General features: G+C 38.0%; 1 protein-coding gene across 2 annotated transcripts; it reads right to left on the bottom strand.

Annotated features, from left to right (window-relative positions):
* Window positions 1–237: 237 nt before the first annotated feature.
* Window positions 238–9,138, bottom strand: zbtb5.S (zinc finger and BTB domain containing 5 S homeolog). Of its 2 annotated transcripts, none has more exons than XM_018239946.2 (2): window positions 8,600–9,138; window positions 238–6,661 (listed from the first exon to the last, which is right to left on the bottom strand). In XM_018239946.2, the coding sequence occupies exon 2, from the start codon at window positions 6,655–6,657 to the stop codon at window positions 4,648–4,650; it is 2,010 nt and encodes a 669-aa protein (XP_018095435.1). In that variant the 5' UTR covers window positions 6,658–6,661; window positions 8,600–9,138; the 3' UTR covers window positions 238–4,647. The 2 variants fall into 2 exon arrangements, with proteins under 2 accessions (XP_018095435.1, XP_018095436.1); XM_018239947.2 differs by lacking the exon at window positions 8,600–9,138 and adding an exon at window positions 8,402–8,591.
* Window positions 9,139–19,301: the final 10,163 nt, after the last annotated feature.

Raw genomic sequence — 19,301 nt, 5'->3', positions numbered from 1 at the left:
ACGCAAAGATCAACTGATAATTCATATATGGCCAGCTAAAGCCTTTGCTATTGAGTATTTAGAAAAAAAAAAGGGGGGGGGGTGTATGATCTGGCCAAAGAAACTCTACATGCATTTCTTACAACTCCTTACAAATGATGCACTCATTTCAAGACAATACTATATCCCTAAATTAACTCCGGACTTGCTTACAGTCGGTAAAAATTGTCCATTGCACCATTAAAGTAAAATAGCAAATTTCATATGTTACTCTTTTTATTTTTCTTAAATTCAAGTTACGGTAGTTAAAACGCTCTTTGAAAAGCACATACAGAAACAATACTTCACAGATCACGTGATACAAACTTGGTTTAACAGGAACAAAATAAAAACAATTGACATCTACCCAAAATACTGGGATGAATATTGAAATGTAAATTTAAAACTATTCAACAGTCCGTAGTTAGGAGCACCTTTGTCTTTGCACACATTATGTGAGCACTTCTGTTTAGTCCACAAAAAAAATGTTCACAGGAAAATCTAACCATATATTAGTATTACATTAAAATCATGTTATACCAACAGTTAAACCAGTTTCCTGCAATTGTTATTCTCGAAAGGAAATTTTTAAATATCTTTAAAGCTTTACATAAGTGTTGATGCCAAAAAGTGCAGTACTAGGAGAAATATTACTCCTAATTTATTAAAATCCATACATATTAAATTATGTTTACAATTTCAATGCCGGTGCACTTGTTTATTTGAAATCACTGGAAACTCATTTTGTAATATTTACAAATGCCCTTTTAAAGTTTAACCACATATTATGCCTGACTTACATTTGTACATATATCCTTAGAACTGTGAAAATACTTTGGTTTCACACAAATAAAGGGTAAAAATGAATCACCACGAGGATTGCATACAGGGAAGGAATACTCTAGTGATATCCATACATGGGATGCCATACAACCATTTGTCAGTTTTATCACAGTTTATCATAAAGGCTTAGGTGGATTACACTTCTGGCACTATTTTAGTTATATTTCATTATAATGTCTGATATTAAAAGAGGCTCATTTAGAAACATGTGCTAAAGAGTTATGAATGAAATTTTTCACCATAGACTCAATGGGTGAAAAAAAATCATCGGGTGTCAAAAATAATTAATTGCGTCTACTTTTGCCTCAAAAAAAAATGTGTTGCCCATAGACCAATATATTTTGGTGAGTTTTCAGAGGCGCTTCACAAATTTTCTTCAAAGTGAAACGGATCAAATTTGCTCATCACTAAAATAATAACTACAAGTGCAGTTATCCACAGGCTTTTATTTTCTACCTGGTAGAAGGCTGATAAGAATGTATGGAGTACTTGCTAAGGGAAACTTGATATTTAGCACCAAAGAAGTCCTAAAACTGCATTTTTATGCAAATCTTGAGTGAAACCCAATTTCAGATTTCCACTCTTTGCTGTGCATTGTCATATCAGAGTTTTAGGTATGGCATGGAGGCAGAATCACTCTTCATTTACACAGAATAACATCTATAACACAATACAAGTATTGCTGGCAAAGCAGACATTCTGAATTTCAGCTTCTTTATCAAAAAGGACTGAAGACAAAGCCGTTTATAATGCTAGAAACCTTTCAGGATTACAGTTTTAGGATATTTCAGTATTATACCAAATTCCATGGATTCTTAGTATCTGTAACACAGAACTGGATCATGTTGGGGTAAAGACTCAGGGAGAAATGAATGAAGCCAATATTCAAAAAGATTATTAACAGAAAAACACTTCCGTGAGGGGATGGTAAGAAGAGTAGTATAACTGCAAGGGACTGTGCATTGATCTACACTGTATGGAAATCATTTTATGCAGTAGTTTAAAAAAAGGTACAGAGCTACTTTTTTTGTAATAAAAAAAGTAAATGTATACTCAATTGCATTACACTTTAAAACCCTTTCCACAGCATCCTTTACAATCTAAGTGTGGAGACCTGATGCACATGTAAACCATCCTTTATCCCATTAAATTGCAAAAAAAGTAATTACTCCTTTCTATCTAGCAGAAAAAGTTGTTGAATATCAAACTGTACTATTGTGTTTCTTTATATATTTTAAAAGGCTGTTTATGGTCTTATTTAAAAGAATATGAGGAGTTTTATTACAGTTGCTTTCCCAAAACAGTTAAAAAGTAATTTACTATTTTCAGACATTACTATTGTAGTGTAGGTTTTAAAGCTGACCTGTCACTAACAATTTAAAAAACTTTATAATAAAAGTCGATTGCAAATGTACCATGGAACCCAAACTTTTTTTTTTTTTTTTTTCATTAAAGCATTCAGGTCTGTTATAAAGGTGTTTAAATATCCAAGCTGTCAAATATTAAATCAAATATTACCTTTCCTTTTCTATGCCCGTCATAGAGATGGGGCAGTCAATTACTTTTACTTTCCATTCAGAACTTCCTAGATGTCACTGCTCTACTCCCCTCCCTTCTAATGCTCCAGAATTGTGTAGGGCACTGTTTATGCGTATAATTCTGATACATTTGCAAGATTTTGAGGTGATACACAACTTGTCTTGATAACAGTGTTCACAAAATGGCTCCTGCCTGCCGTGATGGTGCAATTCCAAGACCGAATGAAAAAATAAATAATAAATGTATTATAAGTACATTTTATTTTGCTCAACTAACATGATAGAAAATAATTTGGAATTATTTCTTAGGGTGACATGTCCCCTTTAAGATTGAATGGGTGTATCCTTCCTTAGGTGTAAATTTCTGTTAGGTGATACAGGTGACTTTCTAAACTTACAAATTGAAATCTTAGTTGATAAGCAGCAACAAAAAGCTTTGGAGTCATGCGCAGAAGCCATACATGCTGAGCAACGTATCAGTTAATGGCAACAGACTAGAACAGTGATCTCCAACCAGTGGTTCATGGGCAACATGTAGGATATTGCTCCCAGTGGCCTCAAAGTAGGTGCTTATTTTTGAATTCCTGGCTTGGAGGTAAGTTTTGGTTGAAAACAAACCAGGTGTATTGCTAAATAGAACCTCCTATAGGTCACAGAATATGCATGGCATTGTAAAAATTAAAGTCTTGTCTTTAGGTGCTTAAGCAAAACAATCTTGAGCTGGTATGGGTGGTCAGGAAAAGGAAAGAGTTGTAAAAGGCAAACTGCTTTGAATTTGCTATATACTGGAATGGAATCTACTACCTGCAACCCAAAAAGCTACAGAAACAATGCAATTTACCATAGTTTGCTATATAAACAAACCATTCTCTCTGACTAATTTGCCTTTTGTGTACTTGGTTTAAACTAGCAGCATACATGCAAATTGATGGCAAACTAATATGGGGTATTTATAATGGTTAAATATATATTTGGTATAGTGGTCCACATTATCTGAAAGGAGGTTGTATGTTCTCGCTGTGCTTGCAACGAGAACATACACATTTTTAAAAAATGATTTCCTTTTTCTCTGTATTAATAAAACAGTACATTGTACTTTATGCAATTATAATTAATCATTATTGGAACCAGCCTATTGGGTATTTATATAATAATTTACATGATTTTTAGAAGACAAGGTCCAAATTACAAAAAGATCAGTTATGTGGAAAACCCAGTTCCCGAGCATTCTGGTTAACAGGTTGCATAACTGTATAATCTTTCTATAGTGGTGTGGAATATATTGGCGCTATATAAACAATAACACCACAAAAAAGGCAGTATATCACCTCGTTCGCTGCATGAGTTCAACAAATAGGGTTTGTGATGAACATACATTTTGCATATTAATAACATAAAATCTTTATTTTTACAACTGTAGATACAACCCCCCCCCCCATCCTTTATGCAGAGGATTTATCTGTGCACTAGTAATTTAATAATCTACCCTTCAAGGACCAAACAAAGTAGCTTCAATGTTCCTATTTAAAAAATACTTTTCAAGATATTAACACACAAATCTATGTATAGCACAAGCCCTATTCATTGCACTCATGTTAAACAAGGGGCTATACAGACCCTTTCACAAGAAAAGTTACATTTAAACCTGACCTGAATATACCATTATAACAGGAGGGCACTACCACTTAAGAGACAATATAACTCTAACACATAAAACTTGCTTTGCAAAATTATCTGGAAGATGCAGCTGCAATGTTTTACATGTATAATGCAACAAAAAGGGTATTCTTGTTTAGACTAAACAGCATGCATAGGAAAGGTTAACCACATTAAACAAGGGCACTGGCATTTATTTAATTGGTTATTTTACAAGTTAATAATTTACTAAACAGAACAAACAACTTTCAATGCTTCCATTATGCAATTATGTTTCCATAACTGCGAATAATAATTTCAACATCAGTTTGGCTATTTTACATAAACATTGATAAACTAAATTAAGTACTTTTCATAACCTCAATGTAAGAGAGGTTTTTTTTTTATCAATAAATTTCCCTAAGTTCCTCTCTTCCACCCCAACCCCCCAATACACAAGTCACTTTAAATATTTTAAGCATGATGTGCTACTGGTCTTTAAATGCTTCAGTTAGGTATGTGTTACTTTCTCAGCATAACATAAGCTGGTCTTTGAGATTTCTTTTTTAAAAATGCTATTAAATTCTACTTTTTGATTATTGTCAAAACCTACCTATAGCAAAGCTGTTGGAATATTACTGTTTTGCCACCTAAGGCAAGTAGTTTTGGAATGCTTATAAAGGTGGCTAGATTGACTAAACCTTTTTCCACATTTTAGACAAGCATATGGTTTTTCTCCTGTGTGTACACGGATGTGCTTTTTGCAGTCTGTTAAAGTGAGAAAGGTTTTACAGCATATTTTGCACGCATATTTTCGGGCACCTTCAACCACTAACACATTATGTTCAGATAAAGCCTTCTTGCATTTTGAGAGAACATCTGCAGAGGCCCTTGTCAGCTGGGGTGGTCCCTGTTGTGATGTATGAACATTTTCATATGAATTTCCTCCATTTAGTAAAAGCTGAGAATTGGTTGCGTTGTCCTGAAACTGGGTGCTTCGCACAGAAGTTACAATAGGCATTTTTGGGGCAATACGCCGATAACTTGGAACGCTACTAGGTCTGCCCCTTGGATTACCCATAATAGATCTGGACATCGAATGAAGCCCTAAGTCAGACCTTGGGAAGTCCATCCCAAAAGGATCATTTCCTCGATAATTTGAGGACTGAGCACAAGATAAAGTCATTGCATCCTGCATTGGCCTAGTGAAATGAGAGTCTGGGCTATCACTAAATGGATTATCCATATGAGACATGACTGTAGAATGATTGCTGGTTCCTGCCTCTGGGCTCACTAAGTAAGAGATTTCTCCATCCATTCTGCAGTCACTTGTAGTATTGGGAATGTTGTCATCACTGTTTTGGCCTAAGTTGCAGTTTCTACTTTTGAGGAAGTTAGAAATACTGAAGGAAGATTTGTGCTCAAGGTTATCCGATACATCCATTATATGAAGGTTTCCCACTCTGTCAGTACTTGACTGAGGATCAGAGAAACTTCTATCACTACTTTCAGGACTCAATTCAATCTTTTCTGCACTTGCAACAACTTCTACTTCAACTGACTCACTACCCTCTGCTTGAGAAGTGACATCACTAACTTCATCTTGAGGTTCCGGTGAGCTCAGAGGCTCAGATTTGACAATGACTCTCATGTGATCTTTTTCACCCACAATTACTTCTTGTGTTTCAGAAGAATATATATTTTTATCTTGACTGTAACTGGTTCCAATTTGGGCTGCCTGGGATCCTATGGATATCTGTGAAATATTTTCTCCACTGTTGTCAGACTGACTTGGTACTTGTGTATCTTCTTGGTTGCTATATGAACCATCAAACATGATTGTGCTATCCTCATGGTTGTCTGGGGTAGAATCAGACTTCAAGTTGTCCATCATTTTCAGTGAATCAGGAGAGAAATATTCTTCTCGAGAACTAACAATGGACTGCACACTTTCAGGAGTTACATCATTGAGGCATTCATCAACAGAGTTCCTCATGCGTTGCCTTGTTCTTTCTTCTGATGACTGCTTTCTTTTGTGAAGCCGTTTTATTGGAAAGGTGGCTCTTTGCTCCACCATGTTATTTCGGCCAGAAGAGCTCATTGAATTTTGCTGTTGCTGAGGCTGGTCCTCTGTATTCTGACTTGAGTTCAAGGCAGAGCTCACTATACTTAAACCAAGTTGTTGAAGCATGAAAGATCTCTGCATGCGAGCACTCTGCTCTTGAGCCTTTCCGTTAGAGGGTGACATAGGAAGTGTCCTTGTAGTGAGGTAGTGTTTGCATGCTTTTACCACTGAATTCAAATGCAGATGAGATGCTGCAAGTAAAACGTCCATGACATTGCTCTCTCCTAGCATAAGCGTGGATGTATACATCATATCAATTAAAGCAGCAAAGGCTTCAGACGTCACAACTTCACTGTCCAACTGGATCATGTTCATGCTCTGATCGCTTTCTGCCACTGTAAAGAGAGCTCGGAAATGAGTACTGCATGCTGCTAACACAGAACGATGAGCTTTGAAGTGACGACTACCAACCACAATTACACAGTCACAGAGCTGTCCTTGGAGCCTCTGATAGTTTAGCTGCTGAAAGGTTTGTTCAAAATGTCCTGGAAAATCCATTGTCCTAAAAAATTAAGGACACACAATTATTAGAAGTTACAAGACTAAATTACAGCTGCTAATTCTACAAATTCTACTTGAATACACCCCCAGGGATAGGCAAACATTTTGACAATGCTAAAACAAAACAAGTATGAATAATAATGTCCACAATAATAAATTAGTCTTTTGTGTCCGACGAATATAAGGGAACAGATTTTGTCAATCTTGAGCTGTAACTACCAGTCACTTCTTAGCAGATGCTGCAGACTGACCCTCTGACATAATAAAAATGATTTTGAGGCAGTTGCTTTTTTTTGTTCAAAACCCTGTTTAAACGTGTAAAGTGATAAGTGAGAGAATACTTCTATATATAAATTCTGCAGCCAGAGCAGCAAGTGTTCTCCCCTTAACAAGCACGAAGGACAAATTCTATGTTGCACATATACGTCAGTATAGCCAAGAGGTAACCTGACTATAATTGGAAAAATTATTCTACAATTGACTACCGAGTTGGAGAACTGTAACTCACACCATATTATACCCAAGTTGGAGAACTATAACTCTACATTGTAACTGTTACAAGATTGGGGGAATCACCTAAATATAACCTAGGAGACTTTTGGTTAATAATTTATATCACAGTGACCACCCACCTGAAATGTTTTGAATACAATTTTTTCTCTCTTATAATGTTATGTATGTATGTATGTATGTATGTATGTATGAATAACTATTTGTAAAGCGCTGTTGAGGAGCCGCAGTGCTGTACAGTGCATAAAAGTACAATGTATATAAATGTATACACAGGGAAAACAAATCACATAATAAATATATACAGAATCACATCAGGAAAAGGAGCTATGTGGTAAGAGACATAGTGGGAAGAAGGTCCCTGCCCCATAGAGCTTACAGTCTAAGTGGATGGGAGGCTAACATACAGGCACAAATTGGAGATGAAAAAAAGTGCACAAGATAATGCATAGTCAGAAGGCACAGAAGTAGGCTAATTTTCTAGTGCTCCAAAAGGTAGATTCTTAGTTTTTTTCTTATACTTATATATCAATATATTATATTGTTATATGTTTATATTGATATATTTAAATTGTTATATGTTTAGTTCCTGGCTGACCAGGTTTTAAAGTGGATCATTTTATTGACCAATAAAAGTGTATACCTTCAGATGAACTTGGTCTCCAAACACATCTTTAATTAATCTTCTAGTCAACAGGTATATTCAATGGAAATCTAATGTCCCTTTGTATTGCATGATTCTGAACATAGTATGGAGATATAGTAAAAAAAAAAATGCTAAGGGAAAGGGCACATGGGTAAAATAAAATACACAAAGATGCAAAAATGCCCGAAACTGACCCCCAAAACCAATTTAAATAGAGGACATATATAGAAAATAAAACAAATCTGTTCATCTTTTTGCCGGTAACAAATATTAAAGTTGTTTATTCAGGAAAAACACATGGTAGCAATGGTTCTCGGTTACAATTTCTCACAGTAGTGCATTAGAGAGACCTTCAGATTTTGGCACTTCCACCTTCAGCAGGATTATGGGAAATGTAGTCCACCAAGAGCACTAGTTTAAACACAGCAAAGGAATGGTATATGCCTATAGGATGTACGCAGCACAAACACATCCCAGGTGGACATGGCCAGGTTACATAAATGTCAGCCCTTAGACTGTGCATAGGACATGCTTTATTTAATGTCACATGTGAGTTATATATTCTTTAACTGAATATTTACTCACAGAGCATGGGGACCTCTAGATTTGTTCAATTACAATTCTTCATAGAAGCCAACAGCAATTGCTGGTAGTTGTAGTTGGCCAATCGCAGGGCCTAGTTAATCCTTAGGATAATGCAAACATTATGCAGGCGGGGGTGGTAGGAGTATAGGCCCAGTTGAAAGGGTCTGCCGCTTCCAGAGTTTACAGTTCTCCCCTCACCTGTTAGTGTCTGAAGGCCCAGGCCTTGGTCACGCCGCGGCCTCTTTGTGTCTGCCAGACCGCTCCCCCCCCTAGCCTGGGGTCCTGATGCCGATTCCCGGCCTCCTCAGACTACCGGACGTGACGAACACACCGGGCGGAGGGACAGCACAGAGAAGGGGAGGGGGTAAAGCTACCGAGGATAGTGGTTATGGGAGGGCGGAGACAGTGTCAGACAGTCGGGCAAGCGGCAGACACTACAGCCTTTCACTCCTGTCTACCAACCCGCCGCCACATGCCAGCTAACGCAAGGAGACGCTCGCTCCCGCGCTTTGAGGAGGGGGGCGAGCATTATATTGGTCACGTTACTCGTGTTACAGCAGCATAACACTAAACGCGCCTCACAGCCAGTCACGTTTCAAAATAAAAGAGTCACATCAGACGTCTCGCGCTCAGTATAAAGTCATCAATTAACTAATACCATTATTTGGGGGGGTGGTTTTCGGAAACACACAAACTAAAAGGTACGCTCGTGTTCGTCCGTAACTTCGAACGTAGTTAATAGGCCAGGCGCGCGCTCACGCTCCTGGAATCTACTGCGCATGAGCGCGCCTGCGCGGGAGGTTGCCTTTACCTCGCCTTCACGTTATAATGTAGAAAGGTCTTGGAACCGCTTACACAGAGCTGTCCGCTAGATGTCAGTCTCCTAATTCTAATATGCCCGGATAAGTAGAGATATACGGGTTGCCAGGTTTACGTTTGACAACCAGTCAAAAAACTAGCCACAAAGTAGCCAAAAGCCATTTTAAAAGTAGGCAAAAAATAGTCTAATTTGTAAACTGAAAAAAATCGTAATAAAATAAAGTTAAACTATAAGGTTATCAAATCAATTGTGTCTGGAATTTTCCGTGAACTTTTCTACATTAAAGTGCATTTTTACTTTGTCCCTGTAAAGTTGGGACAGATTTCTATATTTATTTTAGGGATGCACCGAATCCACTATTTTGGATTCGGCCAAACGCCCAAATCCTTCGTGAAAAATTCAGCCAAATACCGAACCGAATCCTAATTTTCATATGCAAATTAGGGGTGGGAAGGGGAAAACATTTTTTACTTCCTTGTTTTGTGACAAAAATTCACGTGATTTCCCTCCCTGCCCCTAATTTGCAGATGCAAATTAGGCGTGCGTCGGGCTAAAGGATTCGGCCGAATCCTGCTGAAAGAGGCCAAATCCTTGCTAAATCCCGAACGGAATCCTGAATTCGGTGCATCCCTAATTTGTTTACATAGATATATATGAATTAACATACCAAGCACAGTTTATCCACACACAGATAATAGGATCATTTCCCCCACGCCTGATGACTGCAATCTAGATAGCATTAGGATAAGGGACAGAAATCTCAGGTAAAATACTAGCCTCAAAGGAATTTGTTAAAAATTAGTTGAAAAAAAATAAAAACACAGCATAGTATTTATAGCTAATCGACACTAATGTTCTTTATGATTATTCTTTGTAACTTTAGAAAGAGGTTTGTGTGGATTCAGTTGGCTCAAGCGTACAGCACTCAAAGCCACATTTCTATAACAAAAGACTTTTGTTGTCATGCTGTGTCCATCCTGCAACCCTCCAGTTGCTCTAACAATCCCCAAATCTCCCAATAGCCTTCAATTGTCACTGGTAATTGTAGGGCTGCAGGGGGGCACCCAGGTTTGCCCAGAGGCATGTCAGAAATAGCCCTAGACTCAATATGGATTACTAAACAATCTACAGGTAGACAATATTTGAACAGATCCCTTGCAGCGAGGTGTCAATCACCCTTTGCTTCCCTTGCAGATGACACAGCAGCCCAATTAGTGCCCCAGGGAAGGTAGAGCCCAACCCAAGGGGTTTCCAGGGATCAAAGCTCCTAACATAGAAGAGAGCAAACACAGGTACTGACCTGCTCGCTGCTCCCGACCTGCAGGCTTGTCGCTGGTAATTGTAGTTTGCATTAAAAAATGAGTGGCAGGTTTTGAATGTCCAACTTCCAAAGCTAGCCCAAAACCGAACTTTTAAAACCCGCCACTAATTTTTAAAACTAGCCCAATTTGGCTAGAAACCCGCCAACCAGGCAACCGTGAGAGATATACTAATGACAGGTCTTGTTTTCTTTGGCTCCTCCCAGTCAGCAGATGGAAAGTGCTCTACACCATAAAAAGCAGTGCATGTGGGTGCAAGAGGGAAGCTATGGCTTCCAGAGCTACAAGGGAATACCATGGCGCCTCACAGCAAGGACAGGGTACTTTACTTGCTAAGGGGCAGTACAGAAATACTTCTGTCAGACTTCACTCTACTTAAGATCGTTTTGTTGTAATTGGTGTCAGACACTTTCACATCATCTTGCAAGGGTAAGGATGTATCCCTAATGCTTGTTGAATAGATTTTTATAATGTATTTAAAATGTATATGGTTCCTTCCTTATGGTATTCTGTAGCTTCTGATGAGAAATCTGCAGCCAGGAATGCTTGGGGGGGATGACATACTTCATGTATATAGTGACCAGCTTTAAAGGAGAAGAAAAGACAAAATATAAGTTTCTACCCACAAGTAATCCTTTCCCTGCTGACTCATGACATGCTATTGTTTGCTCTTTCTTTATTGCTTTCCATATTTGTATGGGCTTCAGACCGTATACATTTAGCACATTAATGAGCTTACACACTCGTTCCAGCTGCAGTTTTCACTATTCCGGTAATAGAAGGTTGCAGCGTGAGCCATGTTTGGGCCGGATTGGGAACCATAAATCTATGAGACATGGTTACCTTCAGTGCAGGGACGTGCTTGGGACACGGACAGATGGAAAATACGCACAACTGAGGGCCCATTGCTAGGTGCCGCAAATATCTCCTGTACTCCCTCTGTATGTGCACGCATACGTGCGCATACACGCTTGTGAGTTTTTTCTGCAGGAGCGGATCCGGGCCCCCCAGTGGCAAACTATTGAGCATCTCCTGGGTGTGCATGCGCGCGCATCCACGCGCATCAACGCTTGCAAGTTTTTCAGTTACAAGAGGGAGTGCAGGAGCGTTCTGGGCTGTTGGGGCGCAAAAGAGCCTGGGTCCACCGGCCCACTGCGACCCTGTGTGAGCGGCCCACTTGAACTAAATATGAAGCGGCCCCTCGGGCATTTGCCCGTATGGACAGATTGCCAGCCCGGGCCTGGCAGGGATTGAAATATTCTAAGCAAGAGGTTTACCCAGAGGATATTAAATATTCTGGATATTGTGAGGCCTTTTTTGAATTCGCCAGCAATTCGCCTCAATATTCTCACCTATCCTGCAAGGCATTTCATGAACAGTGAACCGCTAGATACTCGGAAGTCAGGCAATTTCTTGGCCACTCTTCATTCATCCAGTATTGTGAAAGCCTCTAAGGATATGTGGGCGAATGTAATAAAAGTCACAAAGAGCAAAACAATTAGCACAAATTAGAACAAAAAGTTTCATTTTGCAATGTAATACTCTTCCTTAAACTATTATTACATTGCGAATTTTAATTGTGCATTGCCCACTTTTAGAAGTGCTTGAAGGTGTCGTAATCTTTTGGAGCAAATGTAACAACTTTTTCAGTAAGAAGATTTATTACATTGACTGCGCACTGGTGCTAACTATAACATTCACAAACCTTCTTCCACTGTCGGAAGTGTTCGTTTCTGGGTTCGAAAAAGCTATATTATTTTCGCACAAAGGCAAATTCGTTTGCAAAGAGGCATAGGTTTTCGCATTGCGAATATTTTTTCAGTTACCGACTTCATACCGATTACATTCCCCCCATGGAGTATAAGGCCACTTTTTGCAGTGAGCCGTATTGCCAAGAAAATCGATCAAAAGTTTTTGACTTTTGTTCTGTGCCTGGTTTTCTCTTTTTGTTGCTTATTTAAGGTAAAAAAGGGACTAAAATTGTTCCTTTTTTATTCATGTTGCCTATTTTTCCATACTACACTATTGCCTAGTTATAAGATTAGCATTAACATTGGTAAAGGGTAGTTTTTAATCATTGTTCTACGTTACACAATTTTTCATCTGTGAGTGTATATTGTATAAGGGCATACTGGGAGATTCGGGGAGATTTAGTCGCCCGACAACTAATTGCCTCTTCTTTGGGGCGACTAATCTCCCTGAACTGCTTCCCCCTGTCTTCCGCCTGCTAGAATGAAAAATCGCCTGCGGCATGGCACTCCTGGTGCTTCGTTTTCCGGAGTTGCCCGAAGTTTCCTCGTGAGGCAACTTCAAGCGACTCCCAGTGTGACCTTACCCTTATATGCTGAGCTCTTGAAGCTGAACTATTTGTGAGTGGGCGATTGGATTTGTGTGATTGTTTTTAAAATATTTATTAAACTGAATTACTGTTACCTTCTCTTATCTCCACTTTATGTACGAATGAACCACAGAGCATAAATCATGTGATATGATACAGATGTTGTTGAACCATGGCTGTCTATAAGTGCATACCCAAAAGGGAAGCTTGATCCGTGCGTGCACCTCAGATGGATCACATTAACCTTTTAAATCTGTTGTGTCTGGGTTCTTCTTGTTATGATTACACCACAAAACAATATTGCACCATGTGCGCTTCCTTCTTTCTTAGATTTATTTTTTACCATAGGTATATACTATATCAGTAGTACAGGTATGGGACCTAGTATCCAGAATGCTAGGGACCTGGCGTTTCCCTGATAAGGGATCTTTCCGTAATTTCGATCTCCATACCTTAAGTCTACTTAAAATTAGTTTAAACATTATTATATTATTATAAAATTATATATGATATAATATATTTATTATTATACAATAAACCCAACAGGATTGTTTCACCTCCAATAAGGATTATTTATATCATAGTTGGGATCAAGTACAATGTACTGTTTTATTATTACAGAGAAAAAGGAAATCAATTTTAAAAATGAATTCGATTAAAATGGAGTCCAAGGGAGATGGCCTTTCCATAATTCAGAGCTTTCTGGATAATTCCAGATAATGGATCCCATACCTGTACATTATAGTTTCATTATTGACATGACATGATGCTTTTATGGTGGCTCCTCAAACGATAAAACCCTAAAAGTGTACTTTATATGTCACAGGTAGAAAATTATTCTGTGTCAGAAAACGGATCCCATACCTGTACATTATAGTTTCATGTTTGACATGACATGATGGTTTCATGGTGGCCCCTCAAACAATAAAACCCTAAAAGTGTATTTTATATATCAATTTTTCACCAGGTTTCGGCGCATAAAAGACGCACATATACTCCAAAAGGTGAAAATTTTTTTGCACGTCTTGTGAATTTTCTGCGAAGTGAAACGGGTCAGATTCATCCATAACTAGTCACAGGTATAAGTAAAGCAAACATTTAAAAATGGGTACATATGCCTTTTGTACAGAAAAATTTGAAATGGATATTTAAAATTCTTGTTTTCAAATTTTCCTAAGATCAACTCTAAAGTTAACATGTACAGCATGGTTTTTTTCACCACAAGAACTTGGGTACAAACACAAATGTTTGGAGACATTCTTGAGGATTAAAAACAAACATCTTTTGCACCAGTGGAGTAACTATAGAGGAAGCAGACCCCGCAGTCGCCGGTGTGGAGTCAGTGCAGGGAGGGAGGGAGGGAGAATGAGGATCGGCCCCACTGAAGATTGTTTTGCAGGAGGGCACTCTAGTTACATCACTGTATTGCACCAAAATGCTGTACAGTGAGAGGCTAGGTAGAGGCGCCCATCTGGAAGGTTTTATCCAACTGATTTCACCCCATCAACTGTTTTTATTAAGGTATTTAACTGGAAAACCATATTTCCAAAAATGTATACACCCACTAATCATGAAATATTCATTTACAAGTAAACCACATTACTTGTTTTCTCATTGTGATACAGAATAATGAGATAAAAGAAATAACAGCAAGTGTAAAAAAAAAATCTGAAGTCACAGCAGTTTGTCCTATTGTTCATAACTGGAATAATTATATTATTTAGCAAATTAGGTTCACTACTGCCACTCTCCGTGTGTTATATACAGTACATACACTGGAAACCTCAAGCCTGAATTCAGTCTGTGCTTTAGCTGATGTATACATATGATGCCATAGAAGATAATAAAGAAGATACTGTATGTGATTATATCACATTGTTAGTGATCTGTTTTCATGGTAGGATAGTTGGAAAACCCTGTGTTCTGTTGGTTACCAACAGAATGGTTGAACAATTTTTGAGAGATTCTAGCCTACTAAACAGTGTAATTTTCTGTTATACTGTAGTTCATTATTTGTGCTTCAGCAGAAATAAATTTGCCAGAAATACATACTAATAAGGTAATATAGAAGCCAGCTGGGTTAAGTGGAACCTTATTCTTTGCCTGTCTCTATTATGTGTTGATGTTTGGATAATGATCCAAACCCAGGGGCAGATAAATAGCACCACCCAAAATGGAATCCATTGGCAGCAGACATGCTTCCTATGAATCTGTATGTGAATGTTTCCCCCAGGCTTGAGACTAAGCACAGAACATAGTGACAGACTATTCTAGTGAACCATCTCATTGATGTCCAGATATTATGGTCATATAGGTGGAAGATATTTTCTGTGTAGTCATATAATTATTGCCAAATGAAAGTTACTGTCTGACATTAATCATGATTTTACTCTTCAGCTGCTTAGGGTCAAATTTTCATGTTTTCATTTTTTTGATGATTAATTTTTTACATGATATAGACGGCCGTAGTCTGAGACAATCTGCAATTGTTCTTCATTTTTACAATTTTTTTTCAAATGTTTTTTTCAGTTATTTAGTTATTTGTTCAGCAGCTCTACAGTTGTGGTTTCTAAGGTATTATTTATCCTTGCAACCAGGCAGTGGTTTGAGTGAGGAACGGGAATAAGAATAGAAGGGGGGCTGAATAGGAAGATAACTAATACAATGTAACAATAAAATTATAGCTTCACAGAGCAATGTTGCTTTGGCTGCTGGGGTCAGTGACCCCCATTTGAAAGCTGGAAAGAGCTAGAAGTGGAACAAAACTCAAAAACGATAAATAATAAATAATGAAGGCCACTTGCACAGCTGCTAGGAATAGTGCATTCTATAACCTAGATACTGGTACTGGAGACTTCCAAGAGCATGTAATATGGATTTTTAAAGAATATATGTATAAGTATGTATATATATAACAAACAAGGGAAAGTTGTGCTCACCACTAATTTGTAAAACCATTAGGCGGGGGTGCAATGAGGCTGTGACCACAAAATACATATAGACAAATACAAGAGGTCCTCTGCACTCAGTATTTGACCAATTTATGTGGGATCCACAAAAATACAATATGAAGAGTTACACATACATTGGTTTAAATGAATCTACCATATTATGTCCTACTGACGTATTAGATAATCTGTGCCTCGATTCCATCAATTGCTAACATGTTTATGGGGAGCCGATGAAACCCATTTGCAATCAATGCAATCCTACTAATTGCAATTTATTGTCACCAGTTAATCAGAAAGTCCATTTAACTGGGCATAAAAGTCAATTATTATTATTTTATTAGAGGTTATTTTAAGTTTAGACAAACCACATGAATATCAGCTTTCATTGCCATGGTTTCCTCTCTACTTTAAATTGTATGAAAAATGAAAACATGGATTTGTAAGGAGTAATTCATTTTCATTGCACATAAATCAGATTAGTACTTTGCATGCAAGTAAAATACAGGTATTTACAAGCAAACCAGAATGTTGCTGTCCATTACCATTCTCATTTTCTAATCAAATAACAAAACAGAAAAATGTGAAATGATGGAGTACAATGCCAAACTTTCACAGCCAGCACCAGCATATTATGGTTGTTAATTACTATATAACCAAACAGGATTACATATGAATGATTTGCTATGACTGCGGTTAGACTGGATGGCTTGTGCTGTAAAACCATTTATGCAGCTTTAAGGATATTGCATCACTGAGCCAGATTAAATTTAGGGATGTAGAGAAACACATCCCCTTGCCTAATCCAATTATAAATTTTCCCATAGACTTCTATTGAGTCTTCATGAGATACATGGTATAATCAGTACATTTCTACTCAGCAGTTTACAGTACCACTCTAATACAGTATATCAAGGGCTATAGTGGGTTCTTACTTTCTTGTGTTTAGTCTATAGCAGGGGTCCCCAACCTTTTTTACCCGTGAGCCACATTCAAATGTAAAAAGAGTTGGGGAGCAACACAAGACCCTTGGGGTGCCAAATAAGGGCTACTATTGGCTATTTGGTAGCCTCTATGTGAACTGGCAGCCTACAGAAGACTCTATTTGGCACTATACTTAGTTTTTATGCAATTAAAACTTGCTTCCAATCCTGGAATTTAAAAATAAGCTCCTGCTTTGAGGCCACTGGGAGCAACATCCAAGTGGTTGGAGAGCAACATGTTGCTCACGAGCTACTGGTTGGGGATCACTGGTCTATAGTATGAAAAGTATTTACTGCATACAATACGATTATATAAAGAATAACATAGATCCCATTATAAAATATAAGGATATTAAGTCAATGATGAGTTAAATAAGTTTATACATGTGAGTATATACAATAAATCTATACATGTCATGGAATTCCAATGTGACCTCCTATATGCTTATACTTTACAACACGAGGTACACATTATTTTTCTATTTCATAGATTTTAATGAGTTATGTGACATGTGGCACCATTTATAAAGATATATTTTACAGGCTATTATGGCTGTTCTGTTCTCTACAGATATATATTAGGATTTGGCTGAAATTAATCAGACTATAAGAGACACATTTACCAAAGGTCGAATTTCGAATTCATGTGAGTTTTTAAAATCACCTTAAATTCGAACTTCCACCAATCAAAGTGTATCAATAAAATCTAATTTTTTAAACTCGGGTAAATAGAATCAACCCAAAAACTCTAATAGAATTTGAATCAAATTCTATTCAAATTTTAAAAACTCAATTCGAGTTTTTTCTCTAAAAAAAACTTGAATGTCAGGAAGGCTGCAAACAACTCCAAATTGAACCCTGGACCTCTCCCATTGACTTAAACAGCAATTAGTTTTTTAAGTTTTAGGTGGAGAATAGTCGATAGTTCTTAAAGGGCCAGAGTATGATAAATCTCGAAAATCTAATTAGAATTTTTTTAAAAAAAAACCTGAATCGAATTTGAATAACTCCCTAGTTTTTACCATAAAAAAAATTGAAAATTCGAATTTGTAATTTGACCTTTGATAAATCTGCCCCTAAATGTATCACATTTCCAAAGTAAAGTTCAAACACCAAGCTGGATACAGAGACAAAAATTGCTGAGAGATTTCTTGGACTCTCAGAAACTCAAGTTCTTTTATTGATTGTATCCAAAAAGATTCTTATTTTCATAAAACAGAGCTCATATTACATGATTAAAGGAGAACTAAACCCATGTCCTTCTCTACCCCCTCTTCATTGCTACCTTCACTGCCCCTGCTCAAGCTCCCTGCCCGCAGTATTTATTCTTTTCAGATGTCTCCCTTCTAGCATAGATTTAACTGCGCATGCAACCTCCAAGATCCATTTCGCCACTCTACAGAAGAAGATCAGAGGACAGACAGAAGATGTGTTACAATCTCGTTAATGGGAACCTTGTGAGGTGAACAGCACTTTTAGATGCACAGGTGAACCCTGTGGGTTCCGGTGTTCACCAACTCCCTTTTGGGGCCCCGGGCTTTCTGCTGCAGAAGCCAACAAGGAAGTGCATAGCCAAAAGACAAAACGAGGTACTGGCAGGGATCAAGAGGAAACATAGTCAGGGTCAGGCGAAATAGTTCAAGGCAGGCAGCAGAAGTTGTAGTCGGAATATCAGATCAAAACCAGGAAGTCAAAAAATATGGAAAAAACACTTGAGCAGGAACAGATAAATTGAAGCCTAGCTTGGGCACTTAAAAAATGGTGAATCAGGCTTTTATGAGGAACTTTGGTGCTGATTAATGACGTCATGACGCCAGCGTCAGATAGCCAAGCTTCAAGCTCCAGCGTCAATGGAATCAAGCAGGAAGTGTGTGCTTGCGCACACGAAGAGAGGCGCGCCGGGAGGTAAGTAAATGATTAATTCTCCCGGTGCGTCTTACAAGATGGCACCTTTGAAGTTTGACGAGCAACTCTGCAAATTTATAGCAGGACAGCAGAACGGGGGATTTCGAAAGAGAATAAATATATTGGGCAAGGAGCTTGGAGTGGGGCCAGTGAAGTGAGCAGTGGATGGGGGTGGAGGGGGTCATGGGTTTAGTTCTCCCTTAATATATACTGTATATCACATGTTTGTGACAGAGCCCATTTGAGTACTGTTTTAGTATTTCTACTAGGCATCATAGGCAACCACAACCGTTGCTAGTTAGTGGACCAATGAAGCTCTCTTTACTACACATTTTGTTAACACAAACACAATGGGGCAGATTTATTGTCATTCAAACTGGGCAATCCTGAAAGATCCCTGGCAGACTTGTTTCACTTTTATAAACAATGTGAAACTTTTTTTGGCTACTCATCCACATATCTATCTGGAAATGTTCTTCCATGGTTTAAAGCACAGAAAATGCTGGTCAGTGTAAAATGGAAACTGTTCTGAAATCAGTTCTTTGGTGTTGCCTTGTCCCTCTTATGGTACATAACATCAGTTTCAC

The sequence above is a fragment of the Xenopus laevis genome, chromosome 1S (genome assembly GCF_017654675.1).
Source record: "Xenopus laevis strain J_2021 chromosome 1S, Xenopus_laevis_v10.1, whole genome shotgun sequence".
Classification (NCBI taxonomy): Eukaryota; Metazoa; Chordata; class Amphibia; order Anura; family Pipidae; genus Xenopus; species Xenopus laevis.
Note: the sequence above shows the minus strand (reverse complement) of the source record. Positions and strands in the feature narration are given on the sequence as shown.